The sequence below is a fragment of the Epinephelus fuscoguttatus genome, linkage group LG21 (genome assembly GCF_011397635.1).
Source record: "Epinephelus fuscoguttatus linkage group LG21, E.fuscoguttatus.final_Chr_v1".
NCBI lineage: Eukaryota > Metazoa > Chordata > Actinopteri > Perciformes > Serranidae > Epinephelus > Epinephelus fuscoguttatus.
In genome coordinates, this window is record NC_064772.1 from 21,688,935 (window position 1) to 21,715,981 (window position 27,047).

General features: G+C 40.2%; 4 protein-coding genes and 1 long non-coding RNA gene across 5 annotated transcripts; 1 reads left to right on the forward strand and 4 right to left on the reverse strand.

The window, feature by feature from the left end:
• The first annotated feature begins 85 nt into the window (after positions 1–85).
• mcmdc2 (minichromosome maintenance domain containing 2) lies at positions 86–11,311 on the forward strand. The gene is made up of 15 exons (XM_049565026.1): positions 86–227; positions 397–527; positions 611–670; positions 762–957; positions 1,159–1,281; positions 1,402–1,503; positions 2,898–3,026; positions 3,222–3,459; positions 3,545–3,750; positions 3,893–4,059; positions 4,528–4,707; positions 4,827–4,966; positions 5,431–5,540; positions 5,883–6,078; positions 11,255–11,311. The coding sequence occupies exons 1-14, from the start codon at positions 131–133 to the stop codon at positions 6,047–6,049; spliced, it is 2,046 nt and encodes a 681-aa protein (XP_049420983.1). The 5' UTR covers positions 86–130; the 3' UTR covers positions 6,050–6,078; positions 11,255–11,311.
• Positions 6,327–9,123, reverse strand: LOC125881734 (uncharacterized). The gene is made up of 7 exons (XR_007448253.1): positions 9,003–9,123; positions 7,935–7,989; positions 7,779–7,842; positions 7,475–7,539; positions 6,869–6,928; positions 6,593–6,644; positions 6,327–6,436 (listed from the first exon to the last, which is right to left on the reverse strand). It is a non-coding gene; the product is annotated as an uncharacterized LOC125881734 (long non-coding RNA).
• Positions 10,551–12,456, reverse strand: LOC125881733 (transcription factor 24-like). Its single transcript, XM_049565030.1, has 2 exons — positions 11,162–12,456; positions 10,551–10,859 (listed from the first exon to the last, which is right to left on the reverse strand). The coding sequence occupies exons 1-2, from the start codon at positions 11,636–11,638 to the stop codon at positions 10,749–10,751; spliced, it is 588 nt and encodes a 195-aa protein (XP_049420987.1). The 5' UTR covers positions 11,639–12,456; the 3' UTR covers positions 10,551–10,748.
• An 869-nt stretch (positions 12,457–13,325) lies between these two features.
• ppp1r42 (protein phosphatase 1, regulatory subunit 42) lies at positions 13,326–19,399 on the reverse strand. Its single transcript, XM_049565034.1, has 9 exons — positions 19,267–19,399; positions 18,048–18,259; positions 17,795–17,961; positions 17,557–17,695; positions 16,705–16,821; positions 14,922–15,039; positions 14,648–14,782; positions 14,173–14,263; positions 13,326–13,739 (listed from the first exon to the last, which is right to left on the reverse strand). The coding sequence occupies exons 2-9, from the start codon at positions 18,177–18,179 to the stop codon at positions 13,640–13,642; spliced, it is 999 nt and encodes a 332-aa protein (XP_049420991.1). The 5' UTR covers positions 18,180–18,259; positions 19,267–19,399; the 3' UTR covers positions 13,326–13,639.
• Positions 19,400–21,840: 2,441 nt separating this feature from the next.
• cops5 (COP9 signalosome subunit 5) lies at positions 21,841–27,027 on the reverse strand. Its single transcript, XM_049565258.1, has 8 exons — positions 26,744–27,027; positions 26,241–26,475; positions 25,275–25,403; positions 24,791–24,856; positions 24,432–24,517; positions 24,165–24,276; positions 23,255–23,403; positions 21,841–22,132 (listed from the first exon to the last, which is right to left on the reverse strand). The coding sequence occupies exons 1-8, from the start codon at positions 26,878–26,880 to the stop codon at positions 22,042–22,044; spliced, it is 1,005 nt and encodes a 334-aa protein (XP_049421215.1). The 5' UTR covers positions 26,881–27,027; the 3' UTR covers positions 21,841–22,041.
• Between the last annotated feature and the right edge of the window lie 20 nt (positions 27,028–27,047).

Below are 27,047 nucleotides of genomic sequence, written 5' to 3' on the forward strand. Positions count from 1 at the left end.
ATGGCCTTAACGTCCTGGTCCTTCTGGTCACCGTGGCAACGGGGTTGAAGCTTAGCTCGAGCGCCAATGCAGCCCAACGTCGCCATGCTAGCTTATAGCAAAGTACTACTTTCTTACCATTTAAGTTAAAATGGCTGTCATTTTATCGTTGAAAGAGTCAGTTCTGGTCTATTTAGACAGAAGTGGTGGCCTCCAGAAACTGGCCGAAGATTGTAAAGCATTCAACGGTAGGGCAACTGTGAGGAAAATGATAAAACTAGCTAGCTTAACGTACACTAGATAGATAGCTATCTATGTTCATAACCTAAGTTAAGTTAGCTAACAGAAATTAAAGTTAAAAATCACTACTGAAACTCCATTTAAGTAAGGATTTTAAACTTTGGCCATCCTTTCCAGACCCCCAACAGATTGAAGCAGTCTATAGGTTTTGTATCGGTGTAAATCCCTCTGATGTTATAGAGGTGGATCCTATACTGGGTGACTGTGTCCTGCGTGATCCCCTAAGAGCAACATCCTTGTTTCAGTCTGTAAGTGAAAACTGTGAGCAAGCTAAAATGAAATGTCAGCCTCTACTATAAGGGTAATTATATTTGCCTAATTCCTCATTCAGGTTTGCTTCCTGGCCATAAAGACACTTTCACTTGTTGAAAAAATACACACAGAGAGTCAGGTATGATTAATTGGTGAAGCTACATCTGTTTCTGCCCCACTGGTTCTCACTCAGCCCTCTAACAGTGTGTCATCTGATTGTTCCCTCTGAGGTGAATGTAATTCTGAAGTTGACACATCTGCCTCCATTTCCTGAGTACACGTTGGACCTTTGTAGTTTTCCTCGTGGGTATGGGCCCATGAGGCCTGTCTCCATGGAGGGCCTGGTCATTGCCATGACGAGGGTCACGAAATACACCCAGGGGGCCAGGTTCCTTTGCATTAATGATGACTGTCCCTGCTCTACAGGTACTACTGGGCAGACACATTTGTCTCCTCTCAACCCTAATTTTATCTCTTCCCTTCAAGTAGTGCTATCTATAAAGACAGACCAGAGTCAGTTGAATTTGTACACACAACATATTGTGTGTTTCAAGCAACTGTCCGACAAGTAGCATTTCTAGACTTAAAATTTGATTCATCATTTAATTTCCTGGATGCTGACTGTAGGGTTTCACCACATTCGTGTCCACGCACCTGGAGCCACAGAGTCAGCTACCGTGAGAAACGACTTCAGCTGCATGATCTGCAACTCCCAGCTGAAAGAGGATGTGAAATTTAGAGTGTTGGGAGGTGAGAGTGATGCCTCTGAGTGTTACTGGAGATGACATCTGAATTGGTACATGAGGTTAAGAGAAAACTGTGTGCATTGTTATGATCGGTATGTTTGCAACTGTGTTTTTGTGGAGGCAGACAAACAGCTTGTGGAGCTGATCCATGTCAAAGCACTGGATGTTCTTAGGGCCCATCAGCAAAGCTCACTGAGATACCAGTCTGTCACCCTGTTTCTCAGAGGTAGGTCTACAATGTGAATTGCCGAAACACAGACACACTCTATTATTGCATAATGTCCCTAATTACAGTGTCACCCAGTCAACAAGTTGATTGATAATTGCAGAAAATGTCAGGGGAAACAAAGCTTAAAGTCTATTTCCATCTGGTAGAAGGGAGGGTAATGTGGCATGTGAAGAAAAATATGCACTTTCAGTACATTTTACAGCACATCACAATCAACAACAATTCAGAGTAAAGGAAAACATATCAAAGGTTCACATAACCCAATTCTAAAACAACAAAAACGCTAAATAATATCATAAACTGTACAACATGTAACTAGTTCTTTATAAGGTTCACCTCTGACCTACACTTTCAAGCAGGATTTGAATTTGTTTGTGTTTTTTGGCTACCTTTAAGTCAATTTTTAATCTGCGAAACAGCTGCAGAACACAAGAAAGGACTTTTATTTACAACCTCTAAACTAAACAGCACAACGTAAGTATGATTAGGCATCCCTGACACATATGTCTGTGATAGACTACCAGAATCATATTTATGGAAAAAGACATGAGTTTGATTGCTTCATCATAATCATCTAAAGCTTTTGTTGTAAGAAGGTTAGACATGAATATGCCCTGGATTATTTGATAGTTATTTAATTTGCTGCTGCTGTATGACAGCTAAAAGATGCAAAGCAATGACATTAGTGTATGGTTACTGCGCATAGCAAAGAACAAATGAGTACTTTTAAGTTTTTCTGGGTTAAAAGGCTCAGTTTTCATTTGCAAGTCAAAATGTCAAAGTAGATACTGCACTGTAAATTAATATCCTCAAAATTTTAAGGGGTATTATTTATTTGTAAAATCATATTCTCATCCATTATAGTCACTCCAAGTACTGAATAATGTGGTTGTAATAGCTTGTATTTACACACAGTCAGATGTACTGAGGTTTGTCATTAATTTTCTCTGGCTTTCTAAATGAGGCTCACTTTGGAACACAAACTTAGTGGGGGAGAGTTCAAATAAATAGATTTTTGTGCAGCCAGCCGCACACAGTGCCTCATGGTGGGATATTAAGTGTTTCTGTCCCCTCTAATAACATTGTCCAGCCAGCCCCCATGGGAGCTTAGCAAATCTCAGCACTAGGATTAACATATTCTGTTGACCCAGTCCTGTAGAGGAATTCAATACACTGGGTTCCCGTTACTAAACATATATGTTAATAAGTGCAAGGAACACTCATTAGCTGGCTGTGCGATTCTCACACAGAGAAATCTTTGTTCTGAAGGCCTCACTCTGTGTTTCTCTTGGCAGTGGTTTGTAGGTGGCATGCATGTTTCTTCAGTAATCACCAGACAGCACAGAACAACCCCTTTGAGTGTTATTGCTTTGTTTCCCCTGTTCGTACAGATGAGCTGTGTAACTCAATGAGAATCGGCCGCCTCTACAGGGTGTTAGGCATTCCTGCGCATGTGCACCAGTGGCCCAACATTACCTGGAGTGTAGAGGCAAATAGCGTCCAACCGTGGGAGCCAGAGTGTAAGGCAGTGAATGATTTCATATTAAACTCTGGTCCAAAGCCACAGAAATCCCAGCCAAAGACATACAGAGATAACATTTGGATCTTAACACATCTTGACACAGTATATTCTGATTAATCTCAACCATTTTTTTCCCACACTGTGCATTGTTAGCATATTTAAACATCTACAATGTCTCACACTCTCCCTACAGACCCCTGTAAAGTCAGTGCCAGCTTCCAGGAGCTGATGAAGGCCACAGCCGGTTCTCGCTGGAGGTTCTCCGCCATTGTGGCTCACTGCTTTGGGTTGGACGTGGCCCCTCCAGGCCTCTACAACACCTTAAAGCTGGGCTTGCTGCTCAGCTTGGTGCAGACTAGAGCAGATGCAAAAGAAAAATCTAACAACTTGGATCTCCTAGTTGTCACCACTGATACTCTGATACTGGAAAGGTAAAATGGTCTGCATGAGCCAGCTTTGCTGAAACCTAAGATTTAATACTCCTCATTTCCCATTCCCCTCTGTTGTTTTTGCCAGACTAATGACATACAGCCTGAGCTTGGCGTGCCGTGGGGTCAGGCATCAGGCCTCAGGGGAGATGTTTGCATCTCTGTCCCGGGACCAACACGGAGCAGGCACTGCTAACATCCATGCTGGCTCTGCCCTGCTAGCCACTGGTGGCATTTGCATGTTGGGAGATTTGGGCTGTTACAAAAAGGACAGGTTGGATGCCATTCAGTCAGGTAAAGCACCAAAGCGGTTATTAAATAAGTGAAAGCATGAGGAGAGGATTCTGTCAGCAGTTCACATGATGGACAATTTCTGCTACACATAAAGTAACAGAGTACTTTAATGTTCTTCTCCTGCACTCTGAATTTTTCTCAGTTCTTGAGAGCTGCACAGCATCTGTGTTCATCCCAGGGAAGAAGTATGGCGAGGACGCTGATCAGCAGCTTTCCTTCCCAGTCCAATGCAGCTTCTGGGCTTTCACTGACTCTATGGATGTGTCCCGACGGTCTGGGAGGGCAGATTGTGCTGTACTGGGAACAGCAGTGGGTTCAGTCACAACATAATGTTCTGTTACTTTAGTGTAGTTCGCTTAAAACGTGGTCTGAATGTGTACTAGCAGGTCAGTGTTGCGATTTTTTTGGGAAATAAATCGTCATCTGTTAGTGGATCTTGTGTGGTGCAGTACACTGGGTTCAAGAATTTTCATTTAACTCAGATGTTTGTACATAGTACAGACAAAACAGGAAGTTGAGACAATTTACTTTTCTTGGAGGAAGTGCCCTGCCCAGACGACATTACCTCACAGTAGAGCCCTTGAGGATAATTAATGCTTTGTGTTTTTTCTTGAGCCTGGAGGGAATGTTGACAATAGACTGTGTAACACATAGAATTTCAGAGACAGTTTAGATTTCAGGTTACTTTCTTACTTCATAGGATTCTCTTGACAGGTTTACACTTAAAACATAACCCATTGGACAGCTGTCTGATGCACTATCTCCTTCTATGAGCAGGAAATGGGTCCCATACCAATTCAATTAGCAGACGCCTTTGGCCTGGTCATTCAGTGTAAGGATATCATGGGAGAGCAAGCCCTGCTTGCCCAGACTGTCCACACCCTCCAGCAGGCAGTGCAGCCTGGAAAACCCCTCTACCCATCCTGCTGGGAGTTTTCTACCCAAGACTACCGGGAGGTTAACAAACATGTTCTTATACCAGGATCTTTGCATTGCTGTTATAATAAATTACACTGCCTCACTGAAATACACTAAGCTTAGAGTGCAATTACTGTTCTTAATTCTATGCCTTCCAGTTGGTAGCTCATGCACAGACTTTGCATGTGGAGCTCAGCCCCGAAGCAGAGAAAATAATTCACGGTTACTACATGGCCAGCCGAAGAGTCCGAACACAGAGCCAGGGAGTCAAGATGTCTGTGGCCTCTATCAAACTACTGTAAGCAATCTAGAATCTACTACAAATTAAAATAATAATTGCTGCTATAGTATTCCATCTTCACTTTCTGCTTCACAACCAGAGACTATGTAAAGACAAGAAGGCATTGTTCAGAGTAATGTCACTATCATCCACTAGATGGAGAACTTTTCATCTAAACTGTTCTCTGAGATGGCTATTTTTCATGTGGTTATGACAAATGTGTACAAGTCTTTTCACTGTGGTGATTTATTTTCTGTCGAAGTAAAACTATGAAAATAAATCTGTTTTCCACTGCAGGACAAAATGTCACATTTAGCTTTAAATCTCAAAACATTTACATGGCCTGTAATGGGTTTAATTGCCATACTAAATACAATTTTACAGATTATTTTGAGTTCATATTTTTAAGAATAAAATATTAACTAATAAGGAAATAATGTTCACTTATAAATAGTACTTTGATGGGTTTTTTTATGTTGAAGGATCTCTTTGGCGGAGGCACACTGCAAGTTATGTCTCAGAACACGTGTACTGGAGGAAGACGCTGTGATTGCTGTGCTCCTCTGTGAAAACTCAGTCACGCTCAAGCATGGTACATTTTTAAATCATTACTCCCTTCTTACTGATTGTAGTGAGTACAAATACAGTACTTACATTCATTGAATTAAAAAATTATCTTACAGTTTATACAAATTTGCTCGACCTGTAACACACAGTTAAACTACATCATGCAAATTAAAGCTATTGTTATATGGTTAACCCATTTAAAAGCATGGTGTTATTCAGCACATAAACAATTAATACTATACACAAGACACACAGCTTAACCTTTTTTTTGTAAATTTAATCCAAGCCCTGGCTATGTTATTAAGCACCATAAGGGCTCTATGTAGGTTAAAAGGTTTCTTCAAGAGATGTCTGCCTCTTTGTACAGGGGCCTCTACCCTCGTTATTCCACCTGATGCAGTGTTTCCTTGTGACCTGGGAGATGTGGATGGTTTGCACAGGAGAGACAAGACCCTGGACGAGCTTCACCAGAATATCCTGCGCTTCATCTACGCATATGCACCGGGAGCAGACACGTACATCACAGAGGAGTAAAGACCTCTCCATAGGGTTCAAAGACACAGGTAGGCAGCACAAAAATCCTACTAAACATACAATTGATGTTTAAGAGCATTTTTCTTTTTCATTACTTCATTGTTGTAGATTCATTGAATCAATGTAGGCATATAAAACACATCATGAATTTAATGCAGCGGTGATAAGACGAGTAGCTGTGATGGTTAACCAAGATCATGTTTATAGGGAAAACATCTAAAATGCATAACAGAAAGAGATGAGCAGGGAACCAAATTAAAGACATCAAGTCAAGGCATTTTTCTTGTAGACAGGTTTTTATTATTGATGAAAGGCATTAAATCCCCCCCCTCAAAAAAAGGCAAGTAAGATTTCCTTCCAAATGGTGATCCATCAGCTCCAGAAACACTGTAAAAAAATAGGCCAAACATTTAAAAAAAAAAAAAAAAAAAAAAAAAAAAAGTAATGCAGTGACAATATCCACATTGAATGTGTAGCATCATGTGTGAACAGCTAAAATATTAATTTAATATCCGTGTGAGAGAGGTTGGGTTCCACCCTTACCTTAAAACAATGTTCCCTATAGATGGCCTGATCAGTCGACTGGCTCTATAACCTTGCAAATAAAGAAATATACAATTAGCTTAAGTGGAAAAAACAGGGATTTGTATGGTTTTAAAACTCTGACTTAAGTTCAGTTAGTCACATTCTCAGCAGCCCATTTTGGTCTGACGGGTAAACGGCGAAAAGGTGAACTCATCATTACATCTTTAATCAGGACATGGATCAAAAAAAAATAGCAAACTGCAAATAAAGTAGCTCAGTATGGGCTTTACTTACCACCCATTACAGGCAGACACGGTGGTGTGTTTTTGTTCCACTGCTACTCTGACTGCTCATCTGCAGGAAAATGTGGAAGACTGTTTAAATTTGTCTTACATATTTAAATTCCATAAGTCAAGTAGATATTTTCTGTCTACACGTGAAACTCTTAAAGTAACTGCATAAATCCAGATGACTGGGACAACAGTAGAGCTGATGGAGTATAACTAAGCTTGCAGCTGGTAATTCAGTAGACACAATCTCACCATTCTATTGTCTGATGGGTAAACGGCGAAAAGGTGATCTCATCACTATTACAGCTGCAAGTTGCCAGTGCTTAATGTAATATAACACTTAGACAAGCCATTTCTCTATTACAGTCAGTCGTATGTATTTCAAGAAATAGCCGGGGTTAGGAAATTATTCTTAAGGTAGGACTGACTGGGAAATGCCTTCAAAGTTAAACTGAATTATTTTTAAGAAGCTCTGCATATTTCTGCAGTTATTCTGATCACTCAGTCAGTCTCACTGCCCATTGTGTCTGACTGGTAAACTGAACACTGTTGTCCCAGCAGCATAAATGTACAGCTGTGCAAAAACCAAATACTGTAGCAAGTAACTCACCTCTTGGTCAGCACAGGAGGCAAAGGATTACATCTGATACATATCCTGTGACCGTAGCATGGCCCCTGAACAAGAAATAGGAAAGGGATTTAACTTCATAAAAATTCCACATGCCATTTTCCACATCAAAAATCACTCCTGACGAATCTTAAGCTGGCAATTCAGTTAGTCACAGTTTCACCACCTTATTGTCTGATGGGTAAACGGCAAAAGTGTGAAGTCATCACTATTCCAGCAGCGGGACTGCCCAATACCATTTGGTCCAATACAACCAAAAACTGTTAATACCATACGTGAGGCTCACCTTAAGGTCCAAACGGTGAAAACCAGTGTTTGGCCATGTGTAGTAGGCAGCAGCGACCTGACATCTGTAATACAAAAGGATCACTGAGTACACAGATCCAACTAGCAAATGTATTATTTGACCAATCTTGCACTCCTTATCAGACTTTAATCTTACCTGATCAGGTGTACCAATCACAGGTCAATCACAATGTCCATCTTCATCTGCACATCTATGAAACACAAAAGTCAAATTTGTCAGAAAGTTAAAGCATGCTCAGTCTCATTTCACTTTAATTACTTTAAATTACAATATTTTCTGACAAGTCTGTCATAGTAACTTCATCAAACCTCAGGAATAATCACTCTCAGGAGTAATCTATTGATTTTCAGCTCGCATGAATAACATGTACTTAAGAAACAGCCAATATGGTGAGCACCGATGACTGATCACCCGCAGGTCAGAGGGTACCGGTGTAACACAGCTTGGGAGCATGGCTAACATCGCAGGGTTCAACAGCAGGTCACGACCTCTGCCATGACCTCGCGTCCTCAGTGGGAGCCATGATGACTTTCCCCAGTGAAATAATGGGAGAGGGCAACTCTCTGACCAGCAGCTCATCTGCTGACCCCTGGACACAGCCAGATATGGACAGGGCTGTGAGGGGCTGAATGACACAGGGGACGTTTTCCCTTTTAACTGTCTCAGAGAATGATTTATTGCATTACTACTGGGATGTGACCTGTCTATAGAGACACTGCAATGGGTTTACTGGCAGGTACGGCTGCGTTACAGTTACATTTGTGACGTTGCATTGCTGCAGAATGTGCGTGCATATAAGCTATAAGAGACGTTTAGCATATGAAATACGGTATTTACACAGGCGTGAGAATAACTGAAGAAATAGGCGCTGCATTCAATTCACATCCAAATCCACGTGCATTTATGCTACACTACTAAGCTAACCCAATAGAAATGAACGTGCAGTGTTAAACTTAAGCTGCCCGTGTGCGTTATATACACGATTTATACTGTTTATTTTGGTTTGTGGCATGAAGAAATGTCCCAATCAACTGTTATAGTGCGGTCTTTCCTCCCACGTGGCAGAGATAAGAGCTAAGTTAGCTACTGGCTAACACGCACCGGTCGTGCTAAAGAGCTAACCGCTAATCCGCCCGAAAACACGTCCTAATCTGAGAGTAACACATCTGTGGAAACATTTAAAGTCATTTTACAATTGCCTACCTTCGTATTTAAGATTAAACATGATGTAGTCTTCTTAGTTTGCAGCTCACACGAGGAGCTGCAGGGCTGCTTTCTGCTCATGGTTGAGTCTCCAAGACAAGAGGACGTATTTCCGGGTCCGTGCGCTCTTAACTGCGCCGCAGAGCTGCGCAGTGCAGCTCCTGAAGCGCACTGCTGAACAGTGATTATATTGTCAGTACCAGCTGCATCCTATTTCTTTGACGCTTACATTTAAGATTTAAAAATATAAAATAAATACAGTCTCTCCACTCTACTACACAAAAGCACCAGGTTTGTGATAAACTGGGAATCTGTGGTTTATTTTCTTTAACTCACTGTGCCTTAAAAATAATAATTTATAGACATATAACCTCCTTCATTTTCCTAAAACTGGCTACAATACACATATACTGCCCTTTGTTACTTTTAGAAAATGTGATTTGCCCATATATTTATAAATATTTAAAGAAGTTAAACCATATTGACAAATCAAGCAATTTAACAAAGTTGATCAAATAAAGCCAGTTTCTAAAAATGTCTAAACGTGTCAAAAAGACAGGCAACTTCACATCATTCAGCTTCTACTGAAATAATAAATTGTTAAATGTAAAGGGGTTAATTCACTTAATATTTACACCTTTTATCTGTACAAATATATGTAATTATTGTTTGCTTTCTTAAACATGATGACAGTATAAACACAATGAAAACTAACCTAACATATAGGCATACATTTATTCTGGTTTAGCCTATTTGACTTCTTAAGTCGCGAAATCCTTCTCAGCCTTCTGCAGATTAGGTTAGGTGTAGTCATTTTTATTTACACCTTTAATTATTGTTTGCTTTCTTAAACATGATGACTTTGTAAACACAGCTGAAAGTACCATAAATTATAGATTTTTTTTTTTAGGCCATTTGATTTCTTAATTCATCCTACTCAGCCTCCTTCATATTCTTCAGTTAGTGCAGTCAATTTGCTGCAGTTAAATGTTGTCTTGAATTAAAAATATAGCCTGCAAGAGCACTACAGCTTTATTTGATAGATTTGATTAAATGTTACTGTCCCATGATCACAAGGACACTTTTAAATGGTCAGGAAATACCGTCAGTGTTAAATAATACAGCATAAAATATTACTTATAGTAATTATTTTCACAAACCTCTACGTGAATTTTCAATCGTTACATTCTACTTTATTATCTCAAAATAAGCCAAATGAAAAAAGGGCACTTCCACAGATCTTCTATTATCGTAAAATCTTGGAGACTTGTCTTCTTTCACTGAAGTCATTTATTCACAAACACATTTACAACCATGCATGTAAAAATACGAAGGAACATGAGATGAAGAGCCTCCATTGTTGACTCTCTGACAGACCACTTCACATGACAGATGTTAAGTTATTCACACATGCATTTAGTGCAAATGTCTCAACTGAAAGTGCACACCTCAAGCATGACGGGCTCATTGCCCCGCGGAATCTCTACAAATATCATACCTGGGACATGTACCGAGCTGCACGATGCAGGGGCAAACAGGATTGGCCAAAATAACAACAGAGAAACATAACATATGCTTTCTCCAAATTTATACAATAAAATTCATGTAATATATTAATTTACAATGTCTTCCTAGAGGGCTTTTAGTGGAGGTAAAATCAGATCTACAATCATAATGCAAATGTTGCTGCAACAGCATGGACTCATGCAAATATGAAACTATTTCATACGATGATTTTAAGGGCTGTTACTGGGAGGTGGACGATGATGGGCCTTGATTCTCTGACTCTGAAGGACTGGTGGTGTTGAGGAACTGTCCGCTTGCTCCGACGTACAGTCTGGATCGCATGGGCCATTTCTGCAAAGACATTTAAGTTGTTAGTGAGGTAACCTCTGAAATAGGCCCAAAGGACACCGAGGGTGATGTTGCATGCTTTAGAAATGTCAACTAAGTATAAGTGATCACTGTTTATTAAGTTATTTTTGTGCATTATAGACCTTTGCAGTGAAAAATTCAGCTCAGAATTTTTTTTTTATCAAGAGACATTTAACAATATAATACTGGATAACAACTGACATTGAGAACAGATGACATGCCTTTATTATTATTATTATTATTATTATTATTATTATTGTTATTATTATTGTTGTTATACTGACCTTCACTGGGTGCAGGTAGCCGTCTCCTTTCAATGAGTGCAACGCCTCTGTTTGTTTTGTGCTCTCTCCCTCCTCCGCGCCTTCTTCTTGTAGTGTTCGAGTCAAATGGGCAATATAGGTGGTGGCCAGTATCAACACGTCGAGTTTGGACAGCTTGGTGTCCGGCGGCACGGACGGCAAAGTCCTTTGTAGCTCCAGGAACGCGGTCCTCAGGGTTTGCACGCGGCTCCTCTCCCGCGCTGCGTTGGCTGCTGCCGGGCGTCCTCTGCCGCCGAGCCCGCCGGCCTGGAGCACTCTGGCCCGCTGCAGGTCCTGGCGACGGCCGTCCGGACTGGGGCTGGAGCTCGGGCTGGATGCAGGGCTGTCATCCACCGCCGTCCCGGAGCAAGTACCGCTGTCCATGCGGAGCGTCTGTCTTCCAGCCATCAGGGTGCACTCACAGACCTGAAGAGTTACATCAGATGGATGAAGACACATCAAGCCACCTTTAGTTACCTGGTTATTATATTGCACATTTTACTGAGCTCATAACTTATGAATTATTTATTGTTGTCTATGTTCCTCTATTCTACCTTTAACTTAACTTTTAATTTATATGATAATTTGTTGCATTTATTTATTAAACCGTAACTTATTTGCAGTCTAGTGCTGAAAATGTCTGTATTCAAAAATGCATGTTCAGGCAAATTAAACAGACACATCCCTAGTCTAAAAAGCCAAATGGCAGAACAGACAGCTCTCCAAAGTTGCACCCAAGACACATGAATTTGTGCAGATTGCTCAGCCACATGTCAAACGACCTGCGGCGCAAATGAAGTCCCTGCCATGCACAAACTCATGAGAGCAGTTTCTGATCTGGGGTTTACCTCTGGTATCTGTTAAAGGCGATGTTTTCGACATGAAGGCGATCCAAACAGGGCTTCGATAGGATTGAGAATTTGCTCTTCAATGGAGAACAGTCCCAGTCCACGTCCAGCGTATCCTTATAAAGTGTTGCGTCTGCAGAAAAGGTGCGCAGCAGTCCCTGTACGCTCATCCAACACTTCACCTGTGTGCGTAAAAGTCTCAGGAGCCCTTAATTTATTGGATACACAAAGCGGCGGACAAGTATTTCACTCCGACGTAATTAATCATTCGGCCCATAGCACTCCCTCACAGTGCAGAAGACTGCTCTTTCCCTTTCCTAACTTATTTCTGTCTGAGGGCAGTAGAGGCTCGTTTTCAACGCCAGAGGCAGGACTCTCTTTTCCTCGTACCCTGATATGTGGTAGGCCAGATCCCACTCTAATTGGCTGCGAACCTGACACTGTATTTTCTTTATAAGCCTATCAAAAAGTGGCAATGGGACCAAAGTTAGTCAAAATGACCTAAAAAATGTGCTCGTCATGGTCAGAAATAAAGCTTATAGTCTTTCACAACGCTATTTGCAGCACACCATGAAGACAGGCTGACATGTGTAAGGTGATATGCAAAACATTTGACTAATTGCCAGGGTGTCTTGAATTGCAAGCTCATTGGAACAGCTAATAAATAAAGTCCAGCGCTGCAATCAACAGGCAGGCATTGAGGAAATTCTTGTGAGACTCATAAATTAATCACTCTGATTTCCAAGGCTCCAAACGGAGATGTCGGCAAATTAATGAAAGGAATTATTCATAATATGTATATCCTCGGACTGTTCTTAATAAACATTGTTTTTGTAAGGATGGGGTAACAGTTTTGCTCCTGGCCACTAATTACATGGCGAAGTAAGAGAAGGTTAAGTAAGCTTGTTTCCCTAATAACCCCGCATCTTTCAGGGGGTCACACACCCACGTGGCTCCTCATTCAAACACTCAGTGACAATAAATACATCCGCATTGTTACTGTATCTGCTACAAACCAGCACTGGATCATTTATCACAGAGGCTGTGGGTAATGTAAAGCCTTGTAATGCTGGGGCACAGTGATCATTTAGATTGTGCCACTCTGCATCTCCTGATTCACTTATTTGCTGAAATGCATGCAGACGAAAAATTACGCACATAAAATAAGACTATCAGCAAATAACAGTTTGAGTTGGATAGAATATTTATATCCTCAGAGCCCCAAAACAAAATGTAATTAGAAATAAACCAGCTGTGAAAGTGAGAGGAGTAAACGCACAAACCATTACTCATCGTTTTGCTCTTTATTTTTTCATTCATTTCAAACAGTAGGAGATTTACAGTCTATTAATTCATTTATATGAATCTATTTATTACAGATAAAATCATTTGAAAATATGCAGTGAAAAAAGCCACAATTTAAACCACTATAATCCACTAGGTGAAGGGTACCCTGCAGCAACATGGACATTAATGTATGCAGGTGACAATGTCTGTTTTCTGTCCTGCTAAATACACAAAGATAAAAGATCTGCTGCTGTGATGACCAAGGTGCTTTAAAAAAGGCAGTGGCAGGGTTAGTCCTGCATGTGTGAGGGGGGAGGTGGAGATTTTAGGCAGGTTTGTCATAAGCATCCACATCACTGCAGAGGGGTGATGAGACAGCCACACGATTGAGCAGTCTGCTCATGGGAATCTTTAATGTTTTTACCCTACAATTTCAGAGAAAAAGAAGAGCATGCATTATCAGATTATGGAAGATATTTTTTTTTACTACTTTGTGGTCTAAACGTTTGTGAATGTTCAACAGAGACAGGCAGAACTGCTAATCAAAAGAATATGATAAAACAAAATAGCAAGTAATTTGTCAAGATGGAAGAATGAGGGAAATTAAAATAACTGATACCACTTTACAATAAAATAAACCGAAAACATTTCGTCCTGATTTTGAGGAGAGCTGTGAGATGTGGGATGAGGTCCAGCCTGTTAGCAGCTGTCATCCCTCATGAGTTCTACATTTCATCATGTACACTGTACACTGGTTTGTGACATTGATAATTTAGTGTCTGCAGTTAAATCATTTGTGAGACTAAAATGTGTACTGTCTCGCATTAACTGAGATCTGTGTGAACTAGGATTCTGGACCTCAGAGACGGCTGCAGTGACTTCCACCTCTGCATGTTAGCGTGGCTGTAGATGTGACCGGGATGTGGACCCTGACCCACGTTAAAGTTATCTGGAATAAAAACAATAGAGCACACACACAAATTCGAATGTGTAAAATCCCATCCAGCATAATAAAGTAAAGAATGACACACGTGAGTAGAGCAGGAAATCAAAATAAACACATTTTTAGTGGTTTCCATATTTTATTGAAAAATTACATGTATTATATGTAGCTGTTTCTCAATATTATGGCTCATGTTTAACTAATGCATGTAACTAAATCAAAGATGTGACCACGTAAAAACAAAGTAGAAACATTTAAATCACTTTAAGAATTTAAGGGCTTATTTGTTCAAATATAACTGATCCCATGAATTAAAATAAGTGGATAGCTGTGGTAATGTGGGCAAAGATGTTACAGTAGATTTATAAACCACAGAATTTTAAGACTTACTTGTTAAAGGATAGGAGATCAATGGCTCGCTCCTCAAATGTTTGTTGTTTTCTTTCTTCTTGGCTTCTTTGGATGCTTTCCAGTTAATAAGGAACTGTCTGGTTAACTCATTAATTTCCCTGCCGTCGAGAACCTCTGTGAAAATAAATACATACTTTAAACAAACAAGCATTTAATTTGAAATTCTAAAATGAAAATCATCTTAAATATTAGCCCGGTTAAGTGCATTTTCAGATTAGGATGCCACTGAGAAAGGAAATGAATAATAACTCACCGAGGCGTTTGCACACAGTTATCAGGTGGTCTCTGTACTTTTTACTTTTACACACAGGATTTCCACCCAAATCCATTTGAAGCAGCTGAGGCCAGTGGCTGAACACATCCTCTAACTCCTAAAAATACACAAAAAGAGAAACTTCACCACAAGTATGTTGTGTTTTCATTTTAACCACAAATCATTCACATGGCAGTAGTTTGTCTCTACAGCTACAGCTCAGTAACGAAACAGGAAACAATGGACAACTTTCTTTTAAACAAATATGATACATATTTATAATTACTACTCAGAGACGAAAACGTTTGAAGACATGGTAAAAGTGAATGGTAATGTGAAGTACAAGGGCCAATGGAAAGTTCATAAACAACACATCAGTCTATTTTAATAAACAGTGTCGCCGGTGTCATGTAACTACAAGTTCTCTCCTGGGGCAGCGTGAGGCTGGCTCCTCCAGCCAGTTGCCTGCAGTTGTATGTTTATCTAAAGGCACATTAATCCAAGCCTGGAAATATGAATACTCTCTGGACACGCTCTGATTGTTCATTGCCTTCCTGTCTTGGCCAAAGCGCTTCCACTTTTCCAGCTCGTGCTGCAATCAGTTCAGAGGGGACCCCTGAGCACCGCGCGCTCCCAGGCTTTGATAAATGATCGTGTCAGGGCCGTCACTCAGAAGGCCCTCACCGAAGAGCAGCCCAGCGCCAAATTGCCCCCCACGCGGGGGCGTGGAGAACAGCAAAGGTTGGATACTCACTGAGCTTGGCTGGCTCGCTCGCCTGGACTAATGATGGGCCAGTTATGAACCTGTATTTGACCAGGGCTTCGATTCCCCTGTCCTCTCTGCCCTGCACACGGCTAACGGTCTCCGAAGATGCTCCCCATTTGTCACCCGGGCTGACTGCCTGTCATAATCTATTTTAAAAATCCATAATGTTTCCTCTGGATTCTGTGCAAATGGCGCAGAAGAAGGGATTGATCCTTTGGAGGGCTGTCTTTGCAGGATCAATAGTGGCAGACGGGTTGTATAAATTATAGGAGATATCTGCTAAAAATGACACGTGTACAGCAATTACCTGCATCAACGTTCTCAGAAAAAAAATCACTTGTGTTGAAAAAGTAGCCTCAGCAGTGCAGTCAGTTGTAAAGTGCTTCAATGTGTCATCCGAGTGTTAAGAAATAAGAATGACATCCTTTTAAATGAAGTCATCAACCTTTTCGAATAATATTCATACTTAACGCCTCAAAAACAAGCAGATTATTTCCCAAATAAGTCAGCGAGCACAAACCCTATCTCTGCCTCAGATGAGTCTCCTGTAAAGTTAAGTACTGCTGGTTTAAGGTATCAAACGGAGGATTCTGAGGCAGAGAGGAAAAATCAGCAAGGAAAGAGAGAAACTTGTGCTTGTTTAAAGCTGTCAGCGAGAAAAGTCTCAGGGGAACGGCTCGCTGATTTGTTGAATAATTCTGACCCTGTGCGAGTCATGGAGACTGGGAACCTATGGCGGGATTTGCAGGATTTGGTTCTTTAGAACCCTGTTCTCCATATCATTTCACACATCACCGCAGAGAGCTATGGAACAATGTTAATCCTGACCCGATCAACTAATAGCTGGTACGCTGACTTTAATACACCATGTCATGCGTGGTTGCTGTGATGTGGTATTTACTTTGACTGCAGAGTGCACGGCATGCAGTCAGTTTCTACCACTATCACACTGGAGAAGACGTCTTGAACTGGTTTCACAGACACTTCTTAACTACCTCCTTTTAAAGTCATATTTACCTCCATATTGTGCAATTTATTGTCAGCAGCAGAAAAGTGCTGGAGTTCCTTCAGCACGGTCAGGTCTCTGATATCATCGATGTTGTTGTTATTGATATTCAGGACACGAAGCGATTCCTGTGCAAAGAGTTCAGATTGATAAAGAGAGAAGTTATAGGTACACATAAATATATTGTGATCCTAAATGTGTAAACCAAGAACAATAATCAGCCAAATGCTACACTAAATAGTACCTATATTACTATTGTGTGTGGCCAAAGTAAATGTACAGTATTTTCATCCCTTCCTTCGCTTGTGATCCTTTTGCTTAAGCATTTAGATGTGTACACTTTATATGCCTGAACTTCTCGGCTCATGTCCAAATCAGACTCTAGATAGTGCTGTTGCTAAATATTCATCGTGGTTTGAAGTTCTATAATGGCACATTTATAAAAAGCTGGAACTCTTTAAATTTGCACAGCAATTTCTTTAATTATCCAAACAAACAAGAAGCTGAGACTTCTGGTGTGTTTACCCATGGCCTGGGCAGTAAACAAAGTAAACACACCTAACTGATTTGTCAGACCGGAGAGAGCAACAGAGGTCTCTTTGACATCATCAAACCCGGCACAATACTGCTTTTACATGGATCACTGGCCACTGGGAAATCTGAGATCTTTTAAAGTTGATGTGATAACCTACCAGGTTGATACACCACACATATCCTTGTGTAAAAATATTAGGTTATCCTCTGACCTTCTGATTACTTAAAAATATATACAATTTTAAAAGAAGGGGGCCCATATTATGAGTGTGGATCATCCTTTTATCTCGCACTATCTCTGTATTGAGCAGTGTAAAAATAGGTCATACAGCAAGTGAGCGGAGAGCCATGGGGTCAAAGAGCAACTTTTCCCCTGGTGCCAGCCTCTGACTCTCCAGATGAAGCTCCTTGAGCTCACAGAGCTTCTCTAAGCCCTCCACCACCGTGATCCTGTTTCCACCCAGATACCTACAGAGCAGGAAAACCACACACATGTTCAGACACACTGTTAGATTTTAAATTATTACCACAGCACAGGACAATAATCGGTTCAACTTGTCTACTCACAGTTTGGAGAGCCTCTGCAGATTGAAGAGATTCTCTATATGTGTGATGTTGTTGTTCTGCATATACAGATGTGTGAGGTTGGAGGCAAAACCGAGGTTGCAAATATGTGTGATCTGATTATCATACAGGTAAAGAACAGTGAGGTTTCTGCACATGGAGAGATCCCCCTGAAAGCAGAATTTAAAAATGAGGCATATGAGAGGAAGAAAAGATGCACCAAATTAAAACCTCAGAGTCAAGAACAGCTACTTACAATATCTTCAATATTCTTGCTGAAGAAGTGGAGGTGGGTGAGTGTCTTGAGGTACTCCGGGAAGGTGAGGCCCCTTTTCTTTTTGAAGTGGTTTCTAGATTTAGCAATCAGATCTACGGTCAGGCGTACCATGGTGGCTCGTCACAGACGCTGCTTTAGAGAGGATCCTTTTCAGCTTCAGCCAAGCATTCAGCCCACAGCAGGGACTAGATCTGTCCGTCGGGGAGAAAATAGATCCGTGTGAGCTGAAATAAACCTTCGCTGCCAAACAAATGCTCCCTAGAATAACTATTTACTAATGCCACATTACTTCAGCATTTAATCACAAATGACAGGCAAAGATTAACCTTGTACAGAACTTTAAATGGCCTAAAACCCAATTGTCAATTCACAATTTTGGATAATTGATGTTAAAAGAACATCACTATTCTCCAGGAAACTTGCAAAGAGGCCAAAGGTTGGGCGACCACTCAATTTATGTTGTAATTAGAGCGGTCAATATCCCCCAGCAGACTGAGCAGAGCTTCCACTGCTTCCTCTCACTCAGTACCCATGGGGCTTGTTTATTAGCTTGACCTGACATTGAGATATCAAAATTTGCACTTCGATTGTACTTTGCAATTAGGCTTTATTATACATGCATGCCTCTCCACCTGCTAATTACACAGCAGTCAGTGTGTGTGTGTGTGTGTTTGTGTGTGTGTGTGTGTGTCTGAAATATGGTGGTAGGTAGAGAAAGGCAGAGGGATGTGACAGCAGGTATTTTCCACACTTGATCTCAAGGCATCAGGCCGCGGTTATTGGAGACAAGAGGCACTGATCGATAAACCAGAGCTGGACAGAAGCTAAAGGCTAACTGAACTTATACACCCCTGGGCCTCAGCTCTCCAGGGAGTCGGGGACAGCAGTTTATCACTGTCAAAGAAAGTGCGACACTCATAGATGTCCGTGTGCAGTGCGTGAGGGACAGGAAATATCCACTAAAGTGAACGCAGGTTGGCAGTGAGAGGTGGTGATGAGGTTCACACAGTCGGGGAAATTAGTAGGGTGTTATAAATGAAAAAATGGCCCCGAATTGTGACGATAGCAACGGCTAACAGCTAGCTTAAAAGCTATCATGACACTGTAGCGCACTGGTATATTCTGTAACAAAACTTAGCACAACATTCCTTTGTATAATGGCGAATTTACTCAATTAATGTCAACTAAACTCTCCTACCTCTTCGTGTCTTCAGAAATGTTTAAAATGCGAGCGACTTAAACTGGTTTGAAGAAGTTGTAACGTTAGTTGTAAAACGAACCGCTGTTTTGTTTGAGAGTACTACGTTGCTATGGAAACCACGGAAGCAACGCATCAGTCAGAAAAAGATGGGTCACAGAATTTAGTGCAACACCGGTAAAGCGGACGTAAGTAAATGATTATATTGATGAAATTAAAATAATAATTATATTTCTGTGGTGTTTGTTATGGTTACTAGTATTTTGGTTACAACCAAACGTTCATAAGTCTTATCGCCCTTTCAGGGAAATACCGGAAGTTGCTACGTAGTGCATTATTTTAATTATTTGTATTTATAATAATTCATTCGAATGGTTATAAATGAATAAACGACAAAAGGGAGAGACTAACTAAATTCTAACTAACTAAAATGAATTGGTAATATGGTAGGAATTTAACAGGAATGTAAGAAACTAATTTGCAGTGTAAGCAGTGTAAGTCATACAATAGCATTATTAATCACATATTAACAGGAATAACATCCACTGAATCAAGGGGGTAGCTTTAATTTCAGCAATGGGGGGGACACTTATGAAAGGGGGGTTTAAGGGACCTCTGCCAGAAAATTTTGAGCATCAAACACTTTGATTCCTGCATTATAGTGAAATTTTATTAACCATTTTGTACATTTTCTGCATCAATGTATGGTGTAAATGTCTATAATTTTGTCCAAATAAAAGTCTTCTGCTGCTTACCTGTTTTATATGAGGGAGATAAATGCGTATGTTCTAAGTACTGAAATGTACACCTATGCACTGAACTAAATGTGACTATATGTTGCTAAAACTTAATGCTGTTCACATTTTCTGATTTTGCTAAGATGACATTTATCCAAGCTATAGTGTTCCTCTTTCAAGGCCACATACCAAATCAGGACCACAGCCCACTTTTCCCAGTGACCCCCACAGTGCTAATCTATATCATGTCAAGACCTGCGTTTCCTGTAAGAGAGTGACTTGCCTCCACTTATGCAGGAGCACATGGTGGAGAGGAAGTGTAGCACCTCCAGCTCTCTGAGCTAGGATCAACTTCTTCACACACGGGGTCATGCTTGTGGAGTTAATTCCTCTGAGAGCCAAACTAAACATAACATCTCCAGATCTTGGTGGGGTCATTAGATCTACAGGGTCTACATACTGTAGCTACTCATAGCTATTAATCATGAGCCTTATCAATCTGCTGCTCTCATATCAGTCAGTGCCAAATCACTCCTTTATTTGTCTGTGGACAGCAAAGAAGGCAGCATTCCACTGCAATCTGCAAAAGTTTTTTTTAATACTAATGGGGAACATATTTGGGATTATAAAACTGCTAAATGTTAAAAGAGTAAGGTTAAATGCACGAGTAATGGATTTTTGGCTGCCCACAATTTGACTTGATTAAAATTTACATACATTTTCCTATTCCATCTTTAGTCATGCATACAAATGTCCATCTGGTGATAATCACAATATTTACATGTCCAACGAGTTCAATATGTTTCACTGATTCTTAAATCACCATGAAGACCAAACATGAGGTGAAACTATTTTAGAAGTGCATACCCTAAATACTTTCTCAGCACTGTGACAGTCATCCATGTAATACATTTAAATATCTGGCAAAAACACCAACTATTCAGCAGACCGTGTGTGCAGAAAACCTATTCAACTATTTTAAATTCCTAAACATTAAATATAATCTAATAAGTTTCCTCTTCCTAAACCGCTATACTGAACACCCTCCAATTTAGGGCATGGCTTAAATACTGGTAAAAGAAAATCATTATAAGAAGTGGTGCCAAAGCTCATGCGCATGAGCAAAAACAGACACCTCCACTGCCCCACTGGGATTGTCTCCTCTGCGATATATGACATCAAAAATATACATTTGGCCATTACAATACAAGGAAAAAAAAGACATGACACAAACCCAGGCCAAAGTGGCTGTCTGTAAAAAAAAAAGCAGACTTGGTGAGTGTCTGCTTCGATGGAGAGCAGACACGTTGGGTGAATAGACTCCAGTGTGTACGGCTTCTGTTTCTGCGCTGCATCACTGCCACGCCACAACCTGACGAGCTGGCCACTCCGCTGGAGTGTGTACCACCGAGAGCCAAACTGTGCTGGGAGTGACTCCGCAGAGACATCCCACACATGGCAGCCGATTCCCTTTGAGCCTGTGCAGAAGCTTGAGTTTGTTGTTCCATTATGTAACGCTGTGACACACTGCACTTCAATGACTGACTGGTGCTCGGACAGGCTGTGCGTTACATGCAACCATGGTGTGTGTTCATATGTTGGGCTGCAGAAGAACATATCCCTTACACACAAAAAGATTTTTACCATGAAGGGTAATAATGCTGCAGTGCCTCATGCCTTCAAAAATACTGCACTATATTAACAAAGGACTGAATATGTGAAGACAAACGTCCACCTTGTAAACCAGTGAAATAATTGCCAGTTTTATGTTGTGTAATATAGTGAAATAAAATCAAAGCATTTTTGTTTAATATGAAATACAAACATACAGCAGCTGCACTTTTTTATATTTTATTTTTTGCACAAGTCCTTGACTGTATAATCCTTAGCTACTTCTAGGACAAAAGAAGAAATTGAATGAAAAAACACCCCCCAGAGAAATCAGATAATCCTACCCTTGGCAGTTAAACATAAACCAGTAAGTGCTACACATGCACAAGATTTCCAGGTGAAATCCACATCAGCTCGTAGTTCAGGTTTAATTGCCAGACGTGTTGATTTGATTGAAGAGTTTGTCCTTAATGACTTGAGACATCAGGCCATGAATTGCCTCAATGGTTGTCTTGCAGCTAAAATAAACCGCAGTGAAAAATGGAGATTAGTCCAGGTACCCACAGACACAATTTACAGAGATGTAGCATAGACACTAGTATCAGTCGACTATCAAGAGCTATACATTGTTAAGGTGTTTACAGACATGAATAGTACAATATCTCTACTCGTGTATCAGATATTGCTAAAACTAAAATTAATAAAAACAGATTTGTAGGCTTAGTTCTGATGCACTTTTGGTTAGTTTGAATCACAACCATATTTAATTAATGCGATATTATAAAACAATGGAAAAATGTAAGTGTGCTTAAAGTTTATGTTTTTCTTTTTTTGTTATTAATCACACTACTTATAAATAAAAATATTAAAAACCCAATAGACCACATATCGAGAAATAAGGCTAATTCTAAGTTGATTAAAGATTGCCAAAAAAAAATCGGTAGCTATATTGATAACTGAATCATGGTTTCAATCATTCTCTGTTTTATATCATTGTAAACTGAATCTCTTTGGAAAGATGGTCAGGTAAAACAAGACATTTAAAGATGTCTTTTTGGAAACTGGTATTTTTTATTCACTTTTTACAGTTAAAAAAAAAAAAAAGACTTGATTATTTGAGATAATAATCTGCAGATTGACCAGTGACAACAAAAATGTTGGTCATAGCCTTAAATCAAACATTTGACTGATGTTTAAGATTGAAACTAGCACAAATATTATATTACCAGCCTTCCTTCATACCAGTGCCCATTAAAATGTTATACAGAATTAAGGTTATTGTTAACATAACATAATAACATGTGTATATGATGATTCTTTTCAGGATCTATAATACAGAGTACACAACAGGAGCACAGTGTAATTATAGTCCCCAAAATAAATCAAGTACATGTTTACATTTGCAGCCTTTTTTTTTTTTTTTTGGGGAGATTTTTTTGGGCATTTTTGACTTTAATTGACATGATAGCTAAGCGTGAGGGGGAGAGAGAGAAGGGGAATGACATGCAGCAAAGGGCCACAGGCTGGAGTCGAACCTGGGCTGCTGCGGCAACAGCCTTGCACATGGGGTCCCTGCTCTATCCACCAGGCCACCGGCATCCCTTGCAGCCTTTTTTTTTTTAAAAAAGGAATATATTTACCTATCTCGTGTTGCTTTGGCCAGCTTGTCCTCAGACTTCCTGTCATGTGTGTCCAACCCGAGCATGAAGCTGCCTCTGCCCAGCTGGGCCTCCGACTGCTCTAGCTTCTCTGACAGGTCAAACACCTGGCCTGTGGTGTAGTCCGAGTTCTGACCGACCAACCAACCAACCAACACACACACACACACACACACACACACACACACACACAAATTCATGCACAATTTGCCAACAAAAGCCAGATACCAGATTTTCCACAAAGAAGAAGATTTTTGCAGCATGGCAACAAATCTGTCTAACAAGCTGTAAGAACACTCTGTGTGTTGTCGTGAATGAAAAGACGCCAGTGAAAAGTTTACTTAAGGTGAGGCCGTGTTTTTAGTGGAAAAGGTAATTAAAACACAATGACACGGGGCCCCCGACTAGGGTGACAGTGTAGCAACTGACAAAGCCTGTCACCCAAGGAGCAGCTCGTCCTTGACATCTAGTCAATTCATCTTCATCCAGAATGCCAAAGAGCTAACTGTTTGGATAAGCCTGATGCCTATTTAGACTGTTTAGTCAAGCTCGGGACAGAGTGACTGCATCCACAATGGGAATTCACATGAGGGGCTTTCAATCTTTACAATGAACTGCGAGGGAGAAAGCAGATGATCCATGGTGAACCATGACAGCATCAGTATCAGTGGACTTGGATCCAACTTTAATACTTATCTCCCTTGTTAAAAAGTTTAAATGAAGCTTATTACTAAAATCAATAAACAGGGACTCTTGGCTACTAAGCTGCAATAAATCACTACATCACAAGCGGGTGACCACATGTCTCAATGAGTTATAGTGTAGTAATTAACCATTAATCAAAATGTCAAACAATTAGCAAGCATTTAGTTTTTTGAAGTTGCCTACATACCGTGAGGAGACTTGAGGAGCTTAAAGTATTGACCCAATATTTATTCCAAAGAAGTTCCAGAAGCTTTCTGTCGAGGGAGGACTTAAAGTAAGTTACCTCCAAGGCGTAATACCTGAATACAAAAAATCAAAGAAAGAACATGAGCCACATGCAGCCATAAAGTAAAGAGTACACTACTTGCAAGCACTGAAATTAAGGTACACATTAAAAATATAATTTACATGACATGTATTTATAATTAGTGTTATGAATATCTCTAATACTCACTGTTTACAGTGAACACCAAAGTCTTCAATCTTGTTCAAGGGGATTGTCTGGTATTCTGACGGTCCCTCATCAGGAGGTTTGTAACCCTGAAAATTCAAAGAGGAAATGCTGAAAAATGACAACAAACAAAAAAGCTTTCTTGCACTGTAACCAGATAATTATTACACTAATAAGGAATAAGGTCATGAGATAGACAGGCAACTAAAAGATCTCAAAGTCTAGTTAATATAGCATAACAAATACACAACAATAAAATCCAAATTCAAAAACTACAAACCACACATGCACTGCAAATTATTTTATTACTATTACAATTATAGTCTCAGGAGAACTGCTGCTAAATACAGTCTTTGCTTTACCTTTGGGTAGGTCCTAAAGGCGCCAAGGTTGACTTTCCCTGCAGAAATAGTCCGAGTGGGGTCGATCTGTACGAGGCAAGATACAGTAGAACAGGAAAACAAAGTCAGGGGTCGTACAAACCTCCAGGGACCACTCAAATCCGGTCACGAGGAGCCTTTTGCTACGGCTGTCAGTGTGCTGGAAATACATACTTAATTATATAACGCCGACGGCAATTAAGCACCACTGAGCTAAATGAAGTGTAAATAGCATATACGGTTGCAATAGCAAAATATTCATCAATACTACATGGAAACCTACAACTCATACATCAACAATCTCACCGCCTTCTCAGTTACACACACATTAACTTTGATAATCATGGTTAAAAAAAGAGAAGGTTTTACTCTCCTTAATACCATTTTCATGGAGTGAAATTAGAAAGCACAGTAAATTAAGTATTTGGCTTGACATTAAAAATGATAACTATTTCCACAGTCTTACCACAACGGCCACGAAAGGCTCCTGAAACTGCTGGTTGAGCATCTGAGTGCTGACATCTATGCCCGAGAGCCAGCATCCGTAGCCTGGGTGACTGTGGTACCAGCCAATAGCGTTCTCCAGCCGGCCAACCTGAGGGATTAAAGATAGACGTAAGACATTATCCAAGGCATGAAATACATCATCATACAATAACAGCACAGAAAATAACCACCAAGTGTTGTTACTGCATTGCATTTGGTGCAGTGTATAACAGCATTTTTGTCATCATTATTTTAAGGAATAACTGACAATTCAGCGACAGGATTAAAGTATGCTGTATTTTTTTAGGAAGAAAAACACACGCCATGTAGTAGCTGTGTTAGAAATAAACAACAGGATCGGATGGGTGTGACATAATACATATAATGTCATATTGCAGTCTTGATATATAATTCCATAGTGCATTTCAAAGTCAACTGACAAACAGTTTATGGATGAAATAACCAGACAGGAATGTTCAATATTAACTAAACCTGTAAATTAATTACAGATCAAGGTACTTCATCATTTACACTGATGCACAACGATGAGTAAAGAAATTATAAAACAAATGCCAACATTACAATACAGTATCCCTGCTTGCTGCTTTGCAACAGTGTCCATTATGGCCTAATACAACGAAGGATATAATAACAGTAGCTACTTTAGTATTAACAGAAGACAAAACTTATTTAATCTGACTTTATACAGCGCCATATCACCCAGTATCAATTTCAAAACTCATGTGGATGTATGCCTACACATTGCAAATACAAAAGTGATTTTTGAGTAAATGAAATCTGTCCATTTTCGTTGCCATCAATAACATCTATAGAAAGAGATGAACTATAAATCAAAATACTGTAACTGAACAGAGTGAATGCAGTGTTTGGTCCCCTCTCTCAATCATGAAATGTGTAAGATGCCCTTAAGAAGTCAGTGACCGACCTGTTTGGCATTTTCAATGTAGGCAGCCATGTATTCATATGCTGCAGCCTGGGCGTTGACTCGTGTTTCTGTGCCCTCCACAGGCAGGGCAAAGCTGTCCATAATGATCATGGTTTCACCATCCACCTTCCCCAGCATGAGGCCCATAACCTCCAGGTTTCCTCCAGACCTGGCATGCATCACCATCTTCAACAGGGCCAGGGCTGAGATCTTGCAGTACTTGAAATAGTGATGACTATGGGTCAAAAGGATACATATGCATTAGCAGTTATATTAAGTTTGTTGGGGCTAATGTTAAGAAGTAGATACATTTGCAAACACACACCACACAGTTATAACGTTACTGCTGTTGACAAACAACACAATGCTAGTTGTAGCTAAGCTATCAGAAGGGTGTTTTACCAATGAACTAGCGTTGCATTTACCTAACATACGACACCGAAAATGTAGCTAAAGAATCACTTTAACTAACGTTTAACACCACATTACTGTTTTGTACTCACTCTTTTGTCCATGGCTTCGCAGCGAGGATTTCTTGTTGTTGCTTTTTGTCATATTTGTAAATTTCGTCTATGCTCTGAACTTCCTGCATGCTGTTCGATAGCTCCCATGTTTTCTGAGCTGTGCTACTCCCCGCCATGATGAGTTATCTAAGTAAAACAACCCCAAGTCGTTAAAACCCCAATTTCTGCACCTGTAAGAGAAGAAATGTTGTGTTTCTCCAAAGATTTAGATAACGTTACCATAACAGAGCTAACGTTAAATGTCTACTTGCTCAGGGAGCCATGACAGTGGGTGATACCAAAA

What these genes read in the sequence shown, in the direction of transcription:
- mcmdc2 (XM_049565026.1), top strand. Translation starts at nt 131, where the DNA reads ATGGCTGTCATTTTATCGTTGAAAGAGTCAGTTCTGGTCTATTTAGAC. An exon ending in AGATTGTAAAGCATTCAACG is followed by an intron (nt 228 to 396) that starts GTAGGGCAACTG and finishes CATCCTTTCCAG; the next exon opens with ACCCCCAACAGATTGAAGCA. An exon ending in GAAATTTAGAGTGTTGGGAG is followed by an intron (nt 1,282 to 1,401) that starts GTGAGAGTGATG and finishes TTGTGGAGGCAG; the next exon opens with ACAAACAGCTTGTGGAGCTG.
- LOC125881733 (XM_049565030.1), bottom strand. Translation starts at nt 11,638, where the DNA reads ATGTGTCTTCATCCATCTGATGTAACTCTTCAGGTCTGTGAGTGCACC. An exon ending in GCTACCTGCACCCAGTGAAG is followed by an intron (nt 10,860 to 11,161) that starts GTCAGTATAACA and finishes ATGTCTTTGCAG; the next exon opens with AAATGGCCCATGCGATCCAG.
- ppp1r42 (XM_049565034.1), bottom strand. Translation starts at nt 18,179, where the DNA reads ATGGTACGCCTGACCGTAGATCTGATTGCTAAATCTAGAAACCACTTC. An exon ending in CTGCAGAGGCTCTCCAAACT is followed by an intron (nt 17,696 to 17,794) that starts GTGAGTAGACAA and finishes CCTGCTCTGTAG; the next exon opens with GTATCTGGGTGGAAACAGGA. An exon ending in TCACTGCAGCCGTCTCTGAG is followed by an intron (nt 13,740 to 14,172) that starts GTCCAGAATCCT and finishes CTGAAATTGTAG; the next exon opens with GGTAAAAACATTAAAGATTC.
- cops5 (XM_049565258.1), bottom strand. Translation starts at nt 26,880, where the DNA reads ATGGCGGGGAGTAGCACAGCTCAGAAAACATGGGAGCTATCGAACAGC. An exon ending in GCGAAGCCATGGACAAAAGA is followed by an intron (nt 26,476 to 26,743) that starts GTGAGTACAAAA and finishes TTTGACCCATAG; the next exon opens with TCATCACTATTTCAAGTACT. An exon ending in ACATTGAAAATGCCAAACAG is followed by an intron (nt 25,404 to 26,240) that starts GTCGGTCACTGA and finishes TTAATCCCTCAG; the next exon opens with GTTGGCCGGCTGGAGAACGC.